General features: G+C 35.5%; 2 protein-coding genes and 1 pseudogene across 2 annotated transcripts; all 3 read left to right on the forward strand.

The window, feature by feature from the left end:
- Positions 1-964: 964 nt before the first annotated feature.
- LOC116139626 (RNA polymerase II subunit A C-terminal domain phosphatase SSU72-like) lies at positions 965-3709 on the forward strand. Its single transcript, XM_031425303.1, has 5 exons — positions 965-1009; positions 1507-1803; positions 2189-2334; positions 3044-3162; positions 3250-3709. Exons 2-5 carry the CDS (start codon positions 1589-1591, stop codon positions 3349-3351), a joined length of 582 nt encoding a protein of 193 aa, XP_031281163.1. The 5' UTR covers positions 965-1009; positions 1507-1588; the 3' UTR covers positions 3352-3709.
- Positions 3710-4246: 537 nt separating this feature from the next.
- LOC116139625 (extra-large guanine nucleotide-binding protein 3-like) lies at positions 4247-10168 on the forward strand. The gene is made up of 8 exons (XM_031425302.1): positions 4247-5250; positions 5340-5477; positions 6847-6951; positions 7058-7243; positions 7803-7977; positions 8587-8831; positions 8967-9133; positions 9266-10168. The coding sequence occupies exons 1-8, from the start codon at positions 4414-4416 to the stop codon at positions 9846-9848; spliced, it is 2436 nt and encodes an 811-aa protein (XP_031281162.1). The 5' UTR covers positions 4247-4413; the 3' UTR covers positions 9849-10168.
- Positions 10169-12523: 2355 nt separating this feature from the next.
- On the forward strand, positions 12524-14065 carry LOC116139630 (annotated as a pseudogene).
- Positions 14066-16310: the final 2245 nt, after the last annotated feature.

Genomic DNA, 16310 nt, shown 5'->3' on the forward strand with positions numbered 1-16310 from the left:
GGAGAAGAAAGAAGAAGACTTGGAGGAAGTTCTGAGAAGAATGTTACCGGAAGGCGCGCCATTACCAGACGAAGAGCAACTCGATTTCTCCATCGCCGTCGATACGAAGGTCCTCCTCTTCCTTTTAAATATTCCTAGAGTTGACCCTGTTAATCTTAATCCTCTTTCGCTTCCCAAGATTACTCGAAAACTTTCTAGATTTAATAGACCTTCGCTTACTGATCTCAATCTCAAAGTCAAATTTCCTAATGATGATGATGGATTGCAATCGCGTGATTTACAACGGCGACATTTCGATTAATGATTTTTCTTCGCCGCTTTCTGGCGGTGGTGATGATTGTGAGGATGTGAAAGAAGAGGAGGTGAATGATCAAAGGAGAGTAAGGTTGTTGGAAGGAAGAGGGGAGGGTTTGTAATGTGTTCGAAACGCAGTCGTTTGAAGGAAGAGAGGCCTGTTTGGTTTGTGATGCGAAGTATTGTAATATGCTTGATTAAGCAATGGGATCGATGCCAGAAGGAGAAATGTGTTAATTGTATTGAAGGCTATAGATGAATCGAAGAGATCGATTTTGGGAAAGCCTTCGAGGATTTGGTCGAAAGTTTGTAGTCCTTTGGAGGTTAAGCAGATAATGAAGGCGAGAAGGAATGTGCTTCGAATCCAGCTTACCTGGCATTGCATTGGAGGATACGGGGTTATAAATAATTGCAGGGGTAATTTATGAAAAAATCATAAGTTAGAACCTCTTTGTAATCAAGGAAAACTTTAGGGTGCTCTTTTTGTCATTCAGAAACTATTTACCTGAGTCGACTAAACTGCACGGGTCATTCAACTGCAGCTGCCGACAACCAATCTGACCGCCGACTGAAGGAAGCCGGCGAGCCACCACGAAAGTCCGAGCGCCACCTGCGTTTAAGAAAGCCGCTGCAACCTCAGACGAGACGCCGGCGAGATTTCCGGCGGTTTATTCCATCCTCTTGCTCCAGCAACTGCCAGTTCAAGTTTCAACAGGTTAATTATATTGTTTCCCTTTTCAGTTTTTATTTTTTAAAATAAAAAAATGTATATATTCATTTGGTCACTTTTTTTTGTTGTATATGGATAAACTCGAGTGATGTTTACTCATTAATTTTCATGAGTTATCAGAATTTATGAAATTTGTTTGGATTTCTCTAATTATAGGATATTATGCAATTGGTTTTTCATTTTGATGAAGAAATTTATTGCTTGTTTGCTAGCATTTCAAAGGATGAACTCAAGTTGAACATATTTATGTAGATAGTTCTAAATGAAATTTAATTTGTATGTCATACATGGTTTCGGCCGCGGAATTTGCCATTCCTGCTTGAAACCAATGAAGCTCTACACATCAATTGCTCAGTTCTAACCAACAGGAAAACCAAGTGGCGAGTGAAGCCAAATTAACCAGTTTAACCTTTCGCCGTCCCTATAAATTTTAGGTTTGCAATTAAAGGAACAATAACTTGAAAAACAATTTGGATTGACAGATTGGAGAGAAGGCAATGCCAGTGAGTAGTCAGTGATTGAATAATAAGGTTGAGAACCTTGGGATAAGAGATTGCAGGCACCATGAAGTTTCGGTATGCTATGGTATGCTCGTCTAACCAGAACCGAAGCATGGAGGCTCACTCGCTCCTCAAGAGACAGGGCTTTGATGTGTCATCGTATGGGACTGGGGCTCATGTTAAGCTTCCGGGACCTTCACTCAGAGAACCTAACGTCTATGACTTTGGAACCCCGTACAAGCAGATGTTTGATGATCTCCGCCGCAAAGATCCAGAACTGTATCCTTTTGTTCAATTCATTTTACTTATCTATCTTCTTTCAAATTCCTTCTTTTTTTAAAAAAAAAATTGAAGGTTATTCTGGTATCTGGGTTGGATTGGTTCAATATTTTGAAGTTCAATGAACTAATTTTTTAGTGTACAGTACTTAAGTTTTTTGAAGTGGGAGGAACTGTCTTCATTGCAGGAGATTTTTAACAAAATTCTTATGTAACTTTTGGAATGTTTTTGGTGCTTTTTAGCATTTTTTCATGATTTTCATAATTGTAGTTGAGGTTTTTTAACGTATTTCAAAACCAGTGGCATCTTTCTGTGTTTTAACTGTAAATGGATATTCATTTGAATTTGAAGCTAAAGAAGTATAACCTTAACAAGAGATGAATAGGTACAAGCGTAATGGTATTTTGCCTATGCTTAAGAGAAATTCATCTGTGAAGCTGGCACCTCAACGTTGGCAAGATAATGCTCTTGATGGTTCCTTCGATATTGTGTTTTCATTTGAAGAAAAGGTCTTTGATATGGTTCTGGAAGGTTGGCATAGACACTTTCCTATTTCTTTCCTGCTGTTGTATCTATATATTGAGTTTTTATTATTTTTTCTTGTGCTTTGATGAATTAGTTCTAGTTGTATCGATAATTTAGTGGTCAATATGAGTTTTTGTTTTAGGATTTATTTGCTTATTATATAAATCTAGATTCCATTTAAGGGATAAGATAAGATAGCTATAGGACATTCATGAGTCTTCATACCTTTTTTATTGGTTTGGCAGTTCATGATTGAGACCACTCTTGCAGATAAGCTTTGAAACTCTCGTGCTATATGATTTGGGCTGATTGCCACTCTTTAATGTTGGGCAATCTAACCTCACAATCACGAGTAAAATAAGTTGTTACATGTTTCTTTATGCCTTCGGTTATGTGGATCATAGTGCAAGATATCCTAGCTGACTTCTTGAGATGGAAGCTGTGCAAGAATCTGAAAATATTTGCCTGTCTATGAGGTCTTTGGAGGAAAGGAAATCCAGTACTGAACGGACTTGTCATAAAAAAGACCCTGATTTTTTTAATGGCATTTTAGCGCAAATAATTAGGAGCATTTTGGCATCTAAGTCATTTTGATGATTATGAAACGCCATAGAGTTTTCATAAAAACAGTAATGTTTTAAATCTGTTTGCTGCTGTGAAAAAAAACTATTGATTTCCGATTTGTCGCTTATATGGCTATTATAATGATGTGCAGATCTCCACAACAGGGAACAGGTTCTTATGAAAAGTGTGCTGGTGATCAACTTGGAGGTGAAAGATAATCACGAGGAAGCAGCCGTAGGCGGCCGACTCACTTTAGATCTCTGCCAAGAGGTCTGTATTCTGTATCCTGTTGTTTTTCACATTTACCTACAGTGTATCATTCATAACATTTATGTACTGTCAATGGTTTATGTATAGATTGAAAAAACTGAAAATTGGGAGGAATCCATTGATGACATTGTAGCTGCATTTGAGAAACAACATCGACGGAAGCTGTTGTATAGCATCGCTTTCTATTGAGAGAAAGTCTTTAGTGATCATGAGACACGTGTAAGCTACATGCGATGGTGATGCTTCTATTGAGAGACACTCTTCTGTGATTCCGGCATGTCAGCCACCTGCGATTGGATCAGTGCACGTGTTGCCGTCCTACTGACGAATTTTACATTCTACTGAAAATTATCAAATACACTATTGGAGTTAGTCCTTAGTTTCTCTACCGCGAATTCCATTCTTGATAATTTTAGGTGATTCTATTCTCTTATTCCTCCTCAAAGGCTCTAACATTCCCCCGTAATATTCATGCTTCAAGCTTCAACTATGGAAAGAGGACTTCTTGTTTCCAGAACGAAATTTACAGGATTTTGATTTATTTCAACGTTATATTTATTTGAAATAATTCATATGTAGTATATTGAGTAATTGATGGCTTTTTTATTTATTTTATTATATATAATCAAATTAAGCAAAAACTGATATTTCATCTCAGGCTCAAATTCTTCTTTGTATATACAAATGATAATGGTAATAAGAGAATTTAAAAAAAAAAAAAAAAAAAATTAAAATTCTCTTCTTTTATGAGTTCACCCTAGTTTCTACATTAATAATTAAAATTCTTTCTCGTTTTTATCTTTAATAATTTCTTTTCTAACATAAAAAGAATTCAAAAATATAATATTGAGTATAAAGATTATATGTTTTGATATGAAAACATTACCCATATACAGGTAATTCATCTAGTTAGAGTAAATTAGAGATAATGCGATAGGCACATAATTCTCTTCGAATATTGGTCTGAACATCTGATAATTCAAAGCTTAAATTTTGTAGGTGACAAAGACTCTTAAACCACCCTACTTTATTTATATTATTATAAAATAAATTAATAAATATATTTTTTTCCACGGAGTAGTTAAAGTAGTTTTCGCAAAAAGGAAAAAAACCACTTCTAGCGCTCATCTCCACGTGTACAAATTTTTGAAAGCATTTTTGAAGTGTAGAACTGAAACCGCTTTTGCTCTCCAAACTCCAAACCTCCGCTCTGAATACAAACAACAAAGAAGAAAGAAGAAGAAGTCAGAAATGGCCAAAGCCGGAGAAGAAGAAGAGAAGACTTGGGAGGAAGTTCTGAGAAGAATGTTACCGGAAGGCGCGCCATTACCAGACGAAGAGCAACTCGATTTCTCCATCGCCGTCGAATACGAAGGTCCTCCTCTTCCTTTTAACAATATTCCTAGAGTTGACCCTGTTAATCTTAATCCTCTTTCGCTTCCCAAGATTACTCGAAAACTTTCTAGATTTAATAGACCTTCGCTTACTGATCTCAATCTCAAAGTCAAATTTCCTAATGATGATGATGGATTGCAATCGCGTGATTGTACAAACGGCGACATTTCGATTAATGATTTTTCTTCGCCGCTTTCTGGCGGTGGTGATGATTGTGAGGATGTGAAAGAAGAGGAGGTGAATGAGTCAAAGGAGAGTAAGGTTGTTTGGAAGAAGAAGAGGGGAGGGGTTTGTAATAGGTGTTCGAAACGCAGTCGTTTGAAGGAGAGAGAGGCCTGTTTGGTTTGTGATGCGAAGTATTGTAATAATTGCTTGATTAAAGCAATGGGATCGATGCCAGAAGGGAGGAAATGTGTTAATTGTATTGGGAAGGCTATAGATGAATCGAAGAGATCGATTTTGGGAAAGCCTTCGAGGATTTTGTCGAAAGTTTGTAGTCCTTTGGAGGTTAAGCAGATAATGAAGGCGGAGAAGGAATGTGCTTCGAATCAGCTTAGACCTGAGCAGTTGCTTGTAAATGGTCGGCAGTTGAACCAAGATGAATTAGCTGAACTTTTGGGTTGTCCTAATCCTCCTCAGAAGTTGAAGCCGGGCAAGTATTGGTATGATAAAGATTCTGGCCTTTGGGGAAAGGTGAATATCTCAGTTTTGCTTTTCTTATATGAATTACATGTTCTTTATATTTTTGGTTGAATTTTATGTGGGTTGGTGTTCAATTTCAGGAGGGAGAGAAGCCTGATAAGATAATCACTTCAAAGTTGAATGTTGGGGGTAAGCTTCAGCAGGACGCTAGCAATGGAAACACCAAGGTTTACATAAATGGTCGAGAAATCAACAGGACTGAGCTCAAAGTTTTAAGGGTACTGTTTTTTTTGTTTCCATCAACAAATATTTGCCACCAGAAATGTAAAAAAAAGATCTAATGTTTTTGGCTGAATTGAAATTCTCATTGTTATTAATTAGGGAGAGTGACATATAATTGTGCTTGTGGCAATCGGTCCAGATTAGTGGCAGTTATACCATATTTTAAACTGTATGCAACGGTATCTAAAGCACCAAAGTACTTAAAAAGCTGTTAGAACATATATATATATTAACTATTTATGGCCATATATTTGTTGTCTGTATATCTTCGGCGCTAATGATTTATTTAGTATGTAGTGCATTTAATGTTGGAAGAAGCTTTAGAGTCTGCATGATATTCAATAGCATAAACTAACATGCTTTTCTCATATTTCCTTTTGTCTTATAGCTTATAGACAAGATCATGAAAATACGATCAAGCTATTGTTTCAATTACAGTGGCGCTTAAGAAAATAAAAGGAATAGCAGATTATTTGAAATTTGATAAATAAATAAATCAGTAGAAAGAAAATATAAGAAGAGATGGTAGATAAATTAGTCTCACACTAGGGTTTCTAGGAATCGCTTACTAAGGTCTTATAAATGGAATTGAGGGGTGAATCCATTGCACATACAAGTAGTATGGCATATAAAAGCACTAAAGTTTTTGCAATATAACCTGGTGATATTATCTTAAATGAGGTTACATAAATGTGAAGGACACAGAACTACATAAATGTTGAGAGTTCATCTAAATTTTAGCAGTCAAGTACCCTGCAAGATTTAAGTATCCGTAGGCTGCAAACTAAATGTGTGGGATAACACCAGGGCTGGGAGATTAAGGGTTCCAGCCATAGATTGAGAACCGAAAAGAAAATAAAAAATCTAACATCAATGATAAAAATTAAAGCAGCTGTACCCTGGAGATGAGAACTCCAAAATTACAAGATACTCCCCATATTTAACAAAACAACTATTTTCTTTCCAATTTTTGAAAGGAACTTTTGAATTCTGCAACGGACTTATTTTGGAAACTTTGTTCTCATCTCTGCAGTAGCTCTTTTTGCCCTTTCTTTTTCGATATATTGTTCATGATTTTCTACTTTCTTTGTGATCTTTATCTGAATTGATACACTGTATGACTATTAGTTAAAGTTCTGACGTTTGATGTATCATTCATATATCACAGTGACAACATTTCTAAAGCTGAGTTATGATATTTCCAATACACTTTTTTTCTCAGTACTAGTACTTTTAGATCTTGAAGTGTTCTATGACAATTGGTCCTTTTTTCCTTTTTGTCCTTTTCCTTCTCTCTATGGATTTTATTTTGCTTGGCATAATATTGTTCTGTAGATTAAAGCTTATTTTATTGACTGATTTCAGCTGGCTGGCGTACAGTGTCCTTGTGATACTCACTTTTGGGTGTATGATGATGGATCTTATGAGGAAGAAGGTCAAAATAACATTAAGGGGAACATATGGGGAAAGGTTCTCTCGTGATCTGTGGATCATGTTGATTATTTTTATATTTTCACTTTGACAAAGGTTTGAATTGATTTTTTACACTGTTGCATTATGGTTTTTTTGTAGGCAGGCATCTACTCGTTTCATTTCCTCATTATTTTCATTGCCTGTACCACCTGGAAATACTCAGGGGCAAATCGACGATCCAAGTACTTTCTCAGGTAGGTCGGTACCTGAGTATTTTGAGCAGGGAAGCATCCAGAAACTTTTGTTATTTGGATTGGAAGGATCTGGAACTAGCACTATTTTCAAGCAGGTATCTTTATGTTTTTCAAATTGTTTTATTTCTCACCATGTATTTTTTACAACATTCTTGGTTCCTCTGTGGATCAAAGTCATCTTACTCTATAATGTGTTGTCATTCATATCTTTCCTTGTGAATTTTACTTTCACCAATTTTGGTTTGTTGGGGAATTCCTATAGTTCAATAAATTTTTTAATTTAATGTTGATATCATCAATACATAGGTGAACTTAGCTGTGTCTGTTAAGATTTCTACATAATCCTAAAAGTGAACGGGCATCTTGCCGTATGTGTCAGTTAGCATGCAATAACCGTTCTTTCTTCTGATATACAAGTCATGTTTTTAGTGATCTTGATCCATATCAGATCTGTTGTTAAATGTGATGGATTTTAAGGGAAAAAACCACATACTGTTACTTACAATTTGTAGCTTTCCAGTTTCCCCTGAATAACAAAGAATACTGTATGGTTTAATGGCGAAAGATGAGATATATCCCATTTTTGGGAGATTTTCTTGAGTTTTGTTGAATTATTCGAATGACAAGGATATCATTTCTTCTCACACGGAACAGGCTAAATTCTTATATGGCAACCAGTTCACTCCAGAAGAGCGACAGGATATCAAGCTTATGATTCAAAGTAATATGTTCAAGTATCTTAGCATATTACTTGAGGGGCGAGAGAGGTTTGAAGAGGAAGCTTTATTAGAAATACAAATTACTTTGGATGCTGAAGCGTCCGTCCCAGGTATCACCTTATATTGCTTCCTTTAGGATGAAATTTGTCTTTTATCTAGTTGAGTCATCAGTGGCTGTTTGTAGATTTATCTTTTTGGCTTGACCAAATGTCATTGTTGCATTTTTGCTTGAATTCTTCCTAGGCTTCATTAATGGTGATGACATGTATTTTGGTGCTCCCATGGTACATAATCTCACATGATATAATATGTTGATGTTGAATATTTTTCCTAGTTAGAACTTCGTAATAGGGTATTGCATTAAATGACAGCAGGTTGCTTAGCAAATTAACACGTAGCTGTTTAATTCTTCTTGTCTCTGTATAAACAAAATATCTCTATTGTACCTTTAGATGTTGCTTCTTTTTTTTTTTTTTTTTAACTATTTACTGGCACTATCCACTTACTTTTATTACTCGATTTCAAACTATGTGATTCTTACCTATAATTCTTGATACACGGTTCATGACTTTCTAGAGACTTTGTCTTCTCATTCTGTCCTACTTGTTTTGGAGATTTTAAGGTATAAAAGGGGATAATTCTTAACATGTGAGCAGAAGGTGTTCTACCCATTGGCATGATTAAGCCTTACTAAGTGGTTTTTGTGAAACTAAATTCAGGTGAAACAGGTGTCGAGGAAAATAAGCAATGTATCTACTCAGTAAACCAAAGAATCAAGCACTTTTCTGACTGGTTGCTGGATATCATGGCTACTGGTGATTTTGATGCATTCTTTCCTGCTGCAACACGTGAGTATGCACCTGTTGTAGATGAGATTTGGAAGGATCCCGCCCTCCAGGAAACATACAAGAGAAGGGAGGAGTTGCAACATCTTCCTGATGTGGCCAAATATTTCTTAGATCAGGTGTGCTGTGTAATTTTTTATTCTCTGTGGAAGAGGCAAGTTTTACTTAAAAAATAAAAATAAAAATACCATCTTGGGATTCAAAGTATTCACAAGCACTGGAATCTGATATTGGTGATCTTTTATTACCTGTAGGCTGTTGAAATATCTAGTAATGAATATGAACCATCAGAGGAGGACATTTTATATGCTGAAGGAGTCACTCAAGGGAATGGTCTCGCCTTCATGGAATTTTCATTTGATGATAGAAGCCCCATGTCAGAGTTATACCATGAGAATTTAGAATCATCTCCCTTGACGAAGTAAAACTTTCAGGCTTTTTCATATTTCAGATGCTTATAATTTCATTTTTAAATTTTGTTTATCTTTTGTTTTCATTGCTGCATCTCGAAACTATTATCTCGCGTTTGCTGAAATATTTACCTTTGTTTCAGGTACCAACTTATCCGCATAAATTCCAAGGGACTACATGATAGTTGTAAATGGCTGGACATGTTTGAAGATGTGAGTGGTGTGATATTCTGCATTGCTTTGAGCGATTACGACCAGATGTCGACGCATGGCACGGATACCCTTCACAACAAAATGCTGGCTAGCAGAGACATGTTTGAGAGTCTTGTTAGACATCCTTGTTTTATAGACACCCCATTCGTGCTTTTGCTGAACAAATACGACGCCTTCGAAGACAAGATTAACCAGGTTCCATTGTCTACTTGTGAGTGGTTCAAGGAATTTAGCCCTGTGAAGCCCCACAACAATAATCAAGCCCTAGCACACCACGCATACTACTTTGTAGCCATGAAATTCAAGCAGCTATATTATTCGATAACTCACCGCAAATTGTTTGTTTGGCCGACCCGGTCGCACGAGCGTGCCACAGTCGACCAGGCATTCAAGTACACACGGGAGGTCCTTGAGTGGGAGGAAGAGAAGAATGACAATATGTATGGAATAGTTGGGGAGGAATCCCTTTACAGCTTGGAGTTGAGTACATCTCCTTACATAAGGCAAGAATGAATTCATTTCTGATTCTATGTTCATCTCTGTATATAAAAGGCGAGCTAAGCTGACAATCTTAACAAAGAGGAGACAGCTTTTTGGCTTTTTGTCATCCTCCGACGATTAACGAGAGCGACAGAAGAGGAACGAAAATCATTTTGGCAGCTTGAAGATCAATCAGTCCTGGTTCTCAGCTGTATAGAGTATAAAGCCAGCACTTTGAGTCACTTTTTTATCTTTTATTTTTTTTATTTAGTTAGTTTTCATTTTATTACAATTATTTTGTAAATTTTACAGTTCTCAGCACGAAATTAAATTTGACTCCATATTTAATTAAAAAAAAAAATAATTTTCTAGATTTGTTCCAAGAAATTTTGTTGGTTATTTCAATTAGATTATTCATAGAACTTTTAATTAACATGCATACTTTGAAAGTCAAAATGGTTATTAATATTTGGTTATCACTTTAGGTAATGGTTTAAAAATAATCCTTTGACCTTCAATTTGTAAAATGACGTCGTTTCAAAAAACTGAATCAAAACCATTGCCTAGAGATCTTAACAAATGTACAAGCGGGTTATGTCAAATACCAAAAATAATTATATGGTTAGACCCCAATCATCATGCATTATAATTACAATTTATCTGCAATTATAATTAATAAAAAAGATTAACATAATTAGATTTTTTGTATTTGTTAGAAGTTTGCCTTTGATAGGTTGTTTTATATATATATATATATATATATATATTAGAGGTACAAAGAAATATTATAAAGATTTCCATACAAAGTGATATGACAGGAAATGAATGGAAGAGTAAATACAAAAAGTCAATGAAACTCACTCTTTCATTCAGTTTTTGTCACATCACTTTGTATAGATATCTTTGTAATATTTTTTTATACCTAAGCCCACCTTATAATATGGGTAATACTACACTTATAACTTAATTTTACAAATTCTCTCTCACAACTCGCTCTCAGGTTTTTGCTGATAAATTTCTCGAAATTCAAAATTCATCAACAAAAAACTGGGAGATGTTAATTAGAGATTGTGAGAGAGAGTTTATAAGATTGAATTATGAGTCCATCTTTACTGTATCAATATTTACCTAAATTATTGTTAAATCTTTATATGTGATCTCGGAAAATCCCTGATTACACCATAATAAATCCTACTTTGTTTAGAAATCTTATTCAATTTGGTTTTCTTATTGAAATTTCCATATATTATTAAGAGATTATTTATTTTTCCTTATATTTGTGTTATTTTAATGTTATATTTGTAAGTCTCTTCGTTTAAATTAATGAGTATAAACAAGACTTTAACCCAAGAACAATTCATATAGAGTAGACGACATATTCCCACCCAAGGTTTGACGAAATCCCAAGTTAGTACCATTGGTTCCATTTATTCCAGATTCCCACCCTTAAAGTAACAGTATTATGAATTTTTAGGATTTAGCGGGTGTAATTACCATAATGCCCTTAACCCTAAATTAATAAATTATGTTTTAACCCATAAATTAGTAGAATTACAAAACTTACCATTTTATTTTCAAATTATATCAAAAACACCCTCGATCACTATACACTCTCGTCGGAAACAGCCCAATCTGGGCTGTTTTCGATGACGTTGAACCCCCTGGTCACCTCCATCACCTTCCCCATAGTCTGTCGTCCAAAACCCCTTTGGTTCTCGACTCATTTGACCCTCCAATCGCCGGCACCGTTAGGCTTAGGGTTTTGGTGTTCTTCACCAGATTTCGGTCGATTCCGGCGGTGAAAATCCAATTGGACACCACCAATGCAACCATTGTCCCCAAATCTATAAAAACCTTATGTTAGCAGCAACCGTTTCGTCCTCATTCACCGACCGAGAGTTCATGTGTTCATCGGCCGTTTTTCGTTACTGTGGCTGGAGATCGGCGAGTGATGAGGGGTTGTGAATGGTATGGTTTTGTAGAGGGGAGGATGGGGGTTCAAATGGTGGTGACAAGGGTGATTTTGGGTAGAAGAATCGCCGGAAAAGAGCGAAAAATGTCGGGAACAACAACTACTAATGTGCGTCGGAGGACTGTTAGAGGCGGTGGTCTGCTAACATGCGTCGTCCGTGTAAAATGACCAATTTACCCCTTTACCATTATATCAAACGTTTTTCCGTCACTTTAAAGGTAGGAATCTGAAATAAATGGAACCAATAGTACTAACTTTGGATTTCGTCAAACCTTGGGTGGGAATATGTTGTTTACTCATTCATATATTATAAATATATGCATGCAAAATATACAGGAAGCTAAGATGGTCGGTTGGTTCAAAAGATATTTAAATTTACAAAAGATATTTAAATTTATTTGTTTTTCAACACGTAAAAGCTCAAGTCAATTGACAAAACAAAATCTTTCTTCTTTACTTGCTGGTTTCATAATCCCATCTTTTCTTTCTTTTACCATTTCTTATTTTCCCATTTCTGGACACCTTTTTAATATTCAATCTAATCAATCTTCAACGGTCAATATTCAAATTCTAACATCAAAATTTATAATTAATAATAATTCTTCTGCCTCCCTCCTTCTCCTTTCACTCTTCTTCATATTATTCAATTTGAACGCTTCTCTCTTCAACTGTTCTTCAGTTTGGAAACCGTTGTAAAACCTTCCACTGTTGAAACTTCAGTAAACTTATAATATAAACCCACCCCAACACCCTTCTATTTTTACTCAAAAACACCCATCAACCAAACGAATACAACCCTTAAATCTTTTGTTTAAATTTTCTCTCTTGAAAACTGTTTGATTGGAGATTGAGAAGAAAGCCCAGAGGCGGCGGGAAGAAGAAGAAGCAAAATCGAAATGGCGGAGCTGGTGATTCCGAATCATTTCCAGTGTCCGATAACGCTCGAGCTCATGAAAGATCCTGTGACGTTATCTTCCGGATAACTTATGATCGGGATAACATTGAAACTTGGCTCGGCGCAGGAATTTTACTTGCCTGTAACCAATCAGGTTCTCAGGAGTTTCGATCAGATTCCGAACCTACTCTCAGGAAAATGATTCAGGATTGGTGTGTTGAGAATCGAACCCACGGCGTTGAACGGATCGACTCCGAGAGTTCCTGTAACTTCTGGCGAAGTCTCGGAGATTCTTTTTAATATTACTTTTCAGTGAAGAATTTGGATCATGCGGGGTGTGGATCGTTGAACGTAATCAGAAATGGGATTCGAAAGTGAACGAAACAAGCTTTGTATCGTCGCTAATGGCGCGAGTGAAGTACTTGCAGAAGCTTTCGATGCGTTTGCAAAAAATCCTGAAGCTTTCGAAAGATTTTCCAATGTGTTAATAGAGATATTATCAGCTTTGAAGGATGCTGCGCTTGATGACAAACAATAAATCTTAAAGCTTTTAACCTCGCAAGCTTCATTAGCTGCATGGTTTGGTTCATGAAGCACAGCCAAGACTTCGGTAAAACAAAACGCGATTCAGTGTTGAAAGAAATCAATCTTTGATCAACAAGAATAGAAGTGATGATCGACTCTGGAGTGGATGAAACTTAATGAAGTATTGAAGAGCCGATTTCCGGACGATCACCAAGCTTCATTAATGGTGATTTCGCCATGATTTCATCACCAAATGAGAAGATAAAATCATCATTTGGGAAAAGGGTTGGTCTTGTTGCTTCTGAATTGATAGTCGATTCTGAAAAGAGCATTTGCGAGAAGGGTTAGGCGTTTGCAAAGAAGGGAGAGAAGAAGCCTATCAAAATGCATTAACAGTGCCGGTTTTAGTGAAGAAAATCCTGAGAGTTTCGGAATTGGCAACCGAGTTTTCGGTTTCTGCAATTTGGAAACTGAGCAAATTTGACAAGAAAAATGAAGGGAAAATCTTGTTTGAAGCTCTGCAAGTTGGAGTTTTCCAGAAACTGGTGTTGCTTTTACAGTGTGGCTGCGACGATTCAACGAAGGAGAAAACGAGTCAGCTTCTGAAATTGATGAATCCTTATAGAGCTGGTTTGGAATGCACTGAATCTTCAGATTTCAAGAATCTGAAGAGGTCTTTTTGAAGAGTTTCTTTTATTATTTTTAAAAATTTTTGTTTGATTTTATTTATTCTTTTGTAATAAATTTTATTATAATTCTTTTCATAAGAGAGAAGAAATTAACGAAGAATATGTAGAACAGTTTATTGTATCTTTTTTTGGGTTGGCGAGATTCTAAATTTATTATAGAATTGTATCACATATATAATTGATCTTATAATTTCCGATGATAAAGATCATCAATGAATAAAATTTAAAAAAAAAAAACAGTATTTATAATAGGATTATATATAAATAATTGTAGTTAGATGGACGTATATACACTAATTGTTAAGAATGAAAGAAAACTTGACAGGGTTGGATATGTGGGTGTGTAAAAGAATCGATTGGAACCGAAACCAGCGGATACCTGGAGTTCCAATTCGAGTTCTGATTCCTACCCAAAACCAACCCTCACAGGGTAGGTTTTGGTTCTAGAAATTAGGAGTTGGTCGGTTTCGGTTCCGTTTCCGATTCCACTCCTACAAGAACCAGAAACCAGAACCGATACCAGAATCGAGATCCGAGTAGGAACCAGATATGAATTAGGACTGAATTATAATTTTTGTAAATTATTGAGGGTGTATTGTAATTTTTAGAGGGTTTATTTGTCATTGTTTGAAAAGTAAGGGGTAATTAAATATACCCAGGTACCGAGAACTGGAACCAGAACCTATGTTTCAAGTTCTGGTTTTGGTTCCTTTGAATTTGGACGGGTACCAAGACCTGTCCACCCCTAGTTGGATGCCCAAAAAAACCCGATCTTATCGAGAAAATAATCCCAAAAAAAGATTTGGGTCGAGGGCAGAAATGGAACAAATTTTATCTTTGGAATCGGGGACAAAGGCAAGTGAGGGAGAAGGTGAAAACCTACAAAACCCAACTCCATTCCCCCTGTCCCCGTCCCCGATAAAACGTCTCCTAAGAATGCCCATCACATAATCATAAAACACATGTTATGACTAGACGGACGTACATCAAACGTACAAAAAATTTGGATAGCACCTTGTAAATTAAGATGAAAATTTGGTGAAGCAGGTTGGCTTGGAAAGAGTTAAAAAAGACAAAGTGCATGTGAATTTAGGTCAAGGTAAGGGGTTAATAGAAAAGGTCAATTAGTGGACCTTGACCTCGTCTATCACGTTAAACATGACTAGTCTCAATGTTTACCTTTTANGAATGCACTGAATCTTCAGATTTCAAGAATCTGAAGAGGTCTTTTTGAAGAGTTTTCTTTTTTTCTTTTTATAAATTTTTGTTTGATTTTATTTATTCTTTTGTAATAAATTTATTATAATTCTTTTCATAAGAGAGAAGAAATTAATGAAGAATATGTAGAACAGTTTATTATATCTTTTTTTTGGGTTGGCGAGATTCTAAATTTATTATAGAATTGTATCACATATATAATTGATCTTATAATTTCCGATGATAAAGATCATTAATGAATAAAATTAGAAAAACAAAAAACAGTATATATAATAGAATTATATATAAATAATTGTAGTTAGATGGACGTATACACACTAATTTTTAAGAATGAAAAAAAAAATTGACAGGGTTGGATATAGGAGTGTGCAAAAGAACTGGCTGGAATCGAAACCAACGAGTACTTGGGGTTCCAGTTCCAGTTCCCCGTTCCAGTTCCTACCTGAAACTAACCCTCACAAGGTAGGTATCCCTTCTTCATATAACATTCATTCAATTTTTTTTCCTTCTGTTAGTTTTTAAACTTTAGGGGTTTTACTGAATTTTAGAAAACAAAGAGTTTTTATTTATTAACCTATCAATGAAACCTATTGGATGCTGATCATATGATTGTGATATAACTAGTTTGCTTCTTCCTACTGCATAAACCCACTTGTGTGTGTTGAACCATTTATATAGCTTAATTCCGTGGCTTTGGTGGTAGCTGAAAGAAATGTGAAATATCTGTACTTTTTGGGGTGGTTTGTGTTAGTTTTTAACTTTTAAGGGTTTTAAAGGTTTTTGAGATAATTATGAGCGCTTTTAGTTGTGAGTCTTTTGGATTTCGATCATATGATTTGATGAGGTTAGTCATTTAAACACATTGTATTCAAGAATTATCTTAACTTTATGCAAATACAAACAAACCCTAACACCGTCTTCTCATTTAGGAAGGTTCTTTGTTCCTCTCCCAAACAATAAAACACAAAATCAATTTTCTAAACCATATATAGTATTGCCTTACAACATTACCCTCCATAATACATTTGCAATCCCATGGTAATCTTTATATAATCAAAATGTTCATCTTGGAAATCCTAAACAAAAACATACCAAAACAGAAAACAAATTATACCTCAACTATTGCAGCAATATTTTCCACAGTTGACTTCATTTCAGCTCTCATTCTCAAAGAGCCTCGACTTTTGAATCCTTGC

The sequence above is a fragment of the Pistacia vera genome, unplaced genomic scaffold (genome assembly GCF_008641045.1).
Source record: "Pistacia vera cultivar Batoury unplaced genomic scaffold, PisVer_v2 Contig356, whole genome shotgun sequence".
NCBI lineage: Eukaryota > Viridiplantae > Streptophyta > Magnoliopsida > Sapindales > Anacardiaceae > Pistacia > Pistacia vera.

Bases quoted from the DNA above. Each gene is read 5' to 3' on its own strand.
- LOC116139626 (XM_031425303.1), top strand. From the start codon at position 1,589: ATGAAGTTTCGGTATGCTATGGTATGCTCGTCTAACCAGAACCGAAGC. The intron at 1,804-2,188 runs GTATCCTTTTGT...AGAGATGAATAG, and splicing joins CGCCGCAAAGATCCAGAACT to GTACAAGCGTAATGGTATTT. The intron at 2,335-3,043 runs GTTGGCATAGAC...AATGATGTGCAG, and splicing joins CTTTGATATGGTTCTGGAAG to ATCTCCACAACAGGGAACAG.
- LOC116139625 (XM_031425302.1), top strand. From the start codon at position 4,414: ATGGCCAAAGCCGGAGAAGAAGAAGAGAAGACTTGGGAGGAAGTTCTG. The intron at 6,952-7,057 runs GTTCTCTCGTGA...TTTTGTAGGCAG, and splicing joins AGGGGAACATATGGGGAAAG to GCATCTACTCGTTTCATTTC. The intron at 7,244-7,802 runs GTATCTTTATGT...CACACGGAACAG, and splicing joins CTAGCACTATTTTCAAGCAG to GCTAAATTCTTATATGGCAA.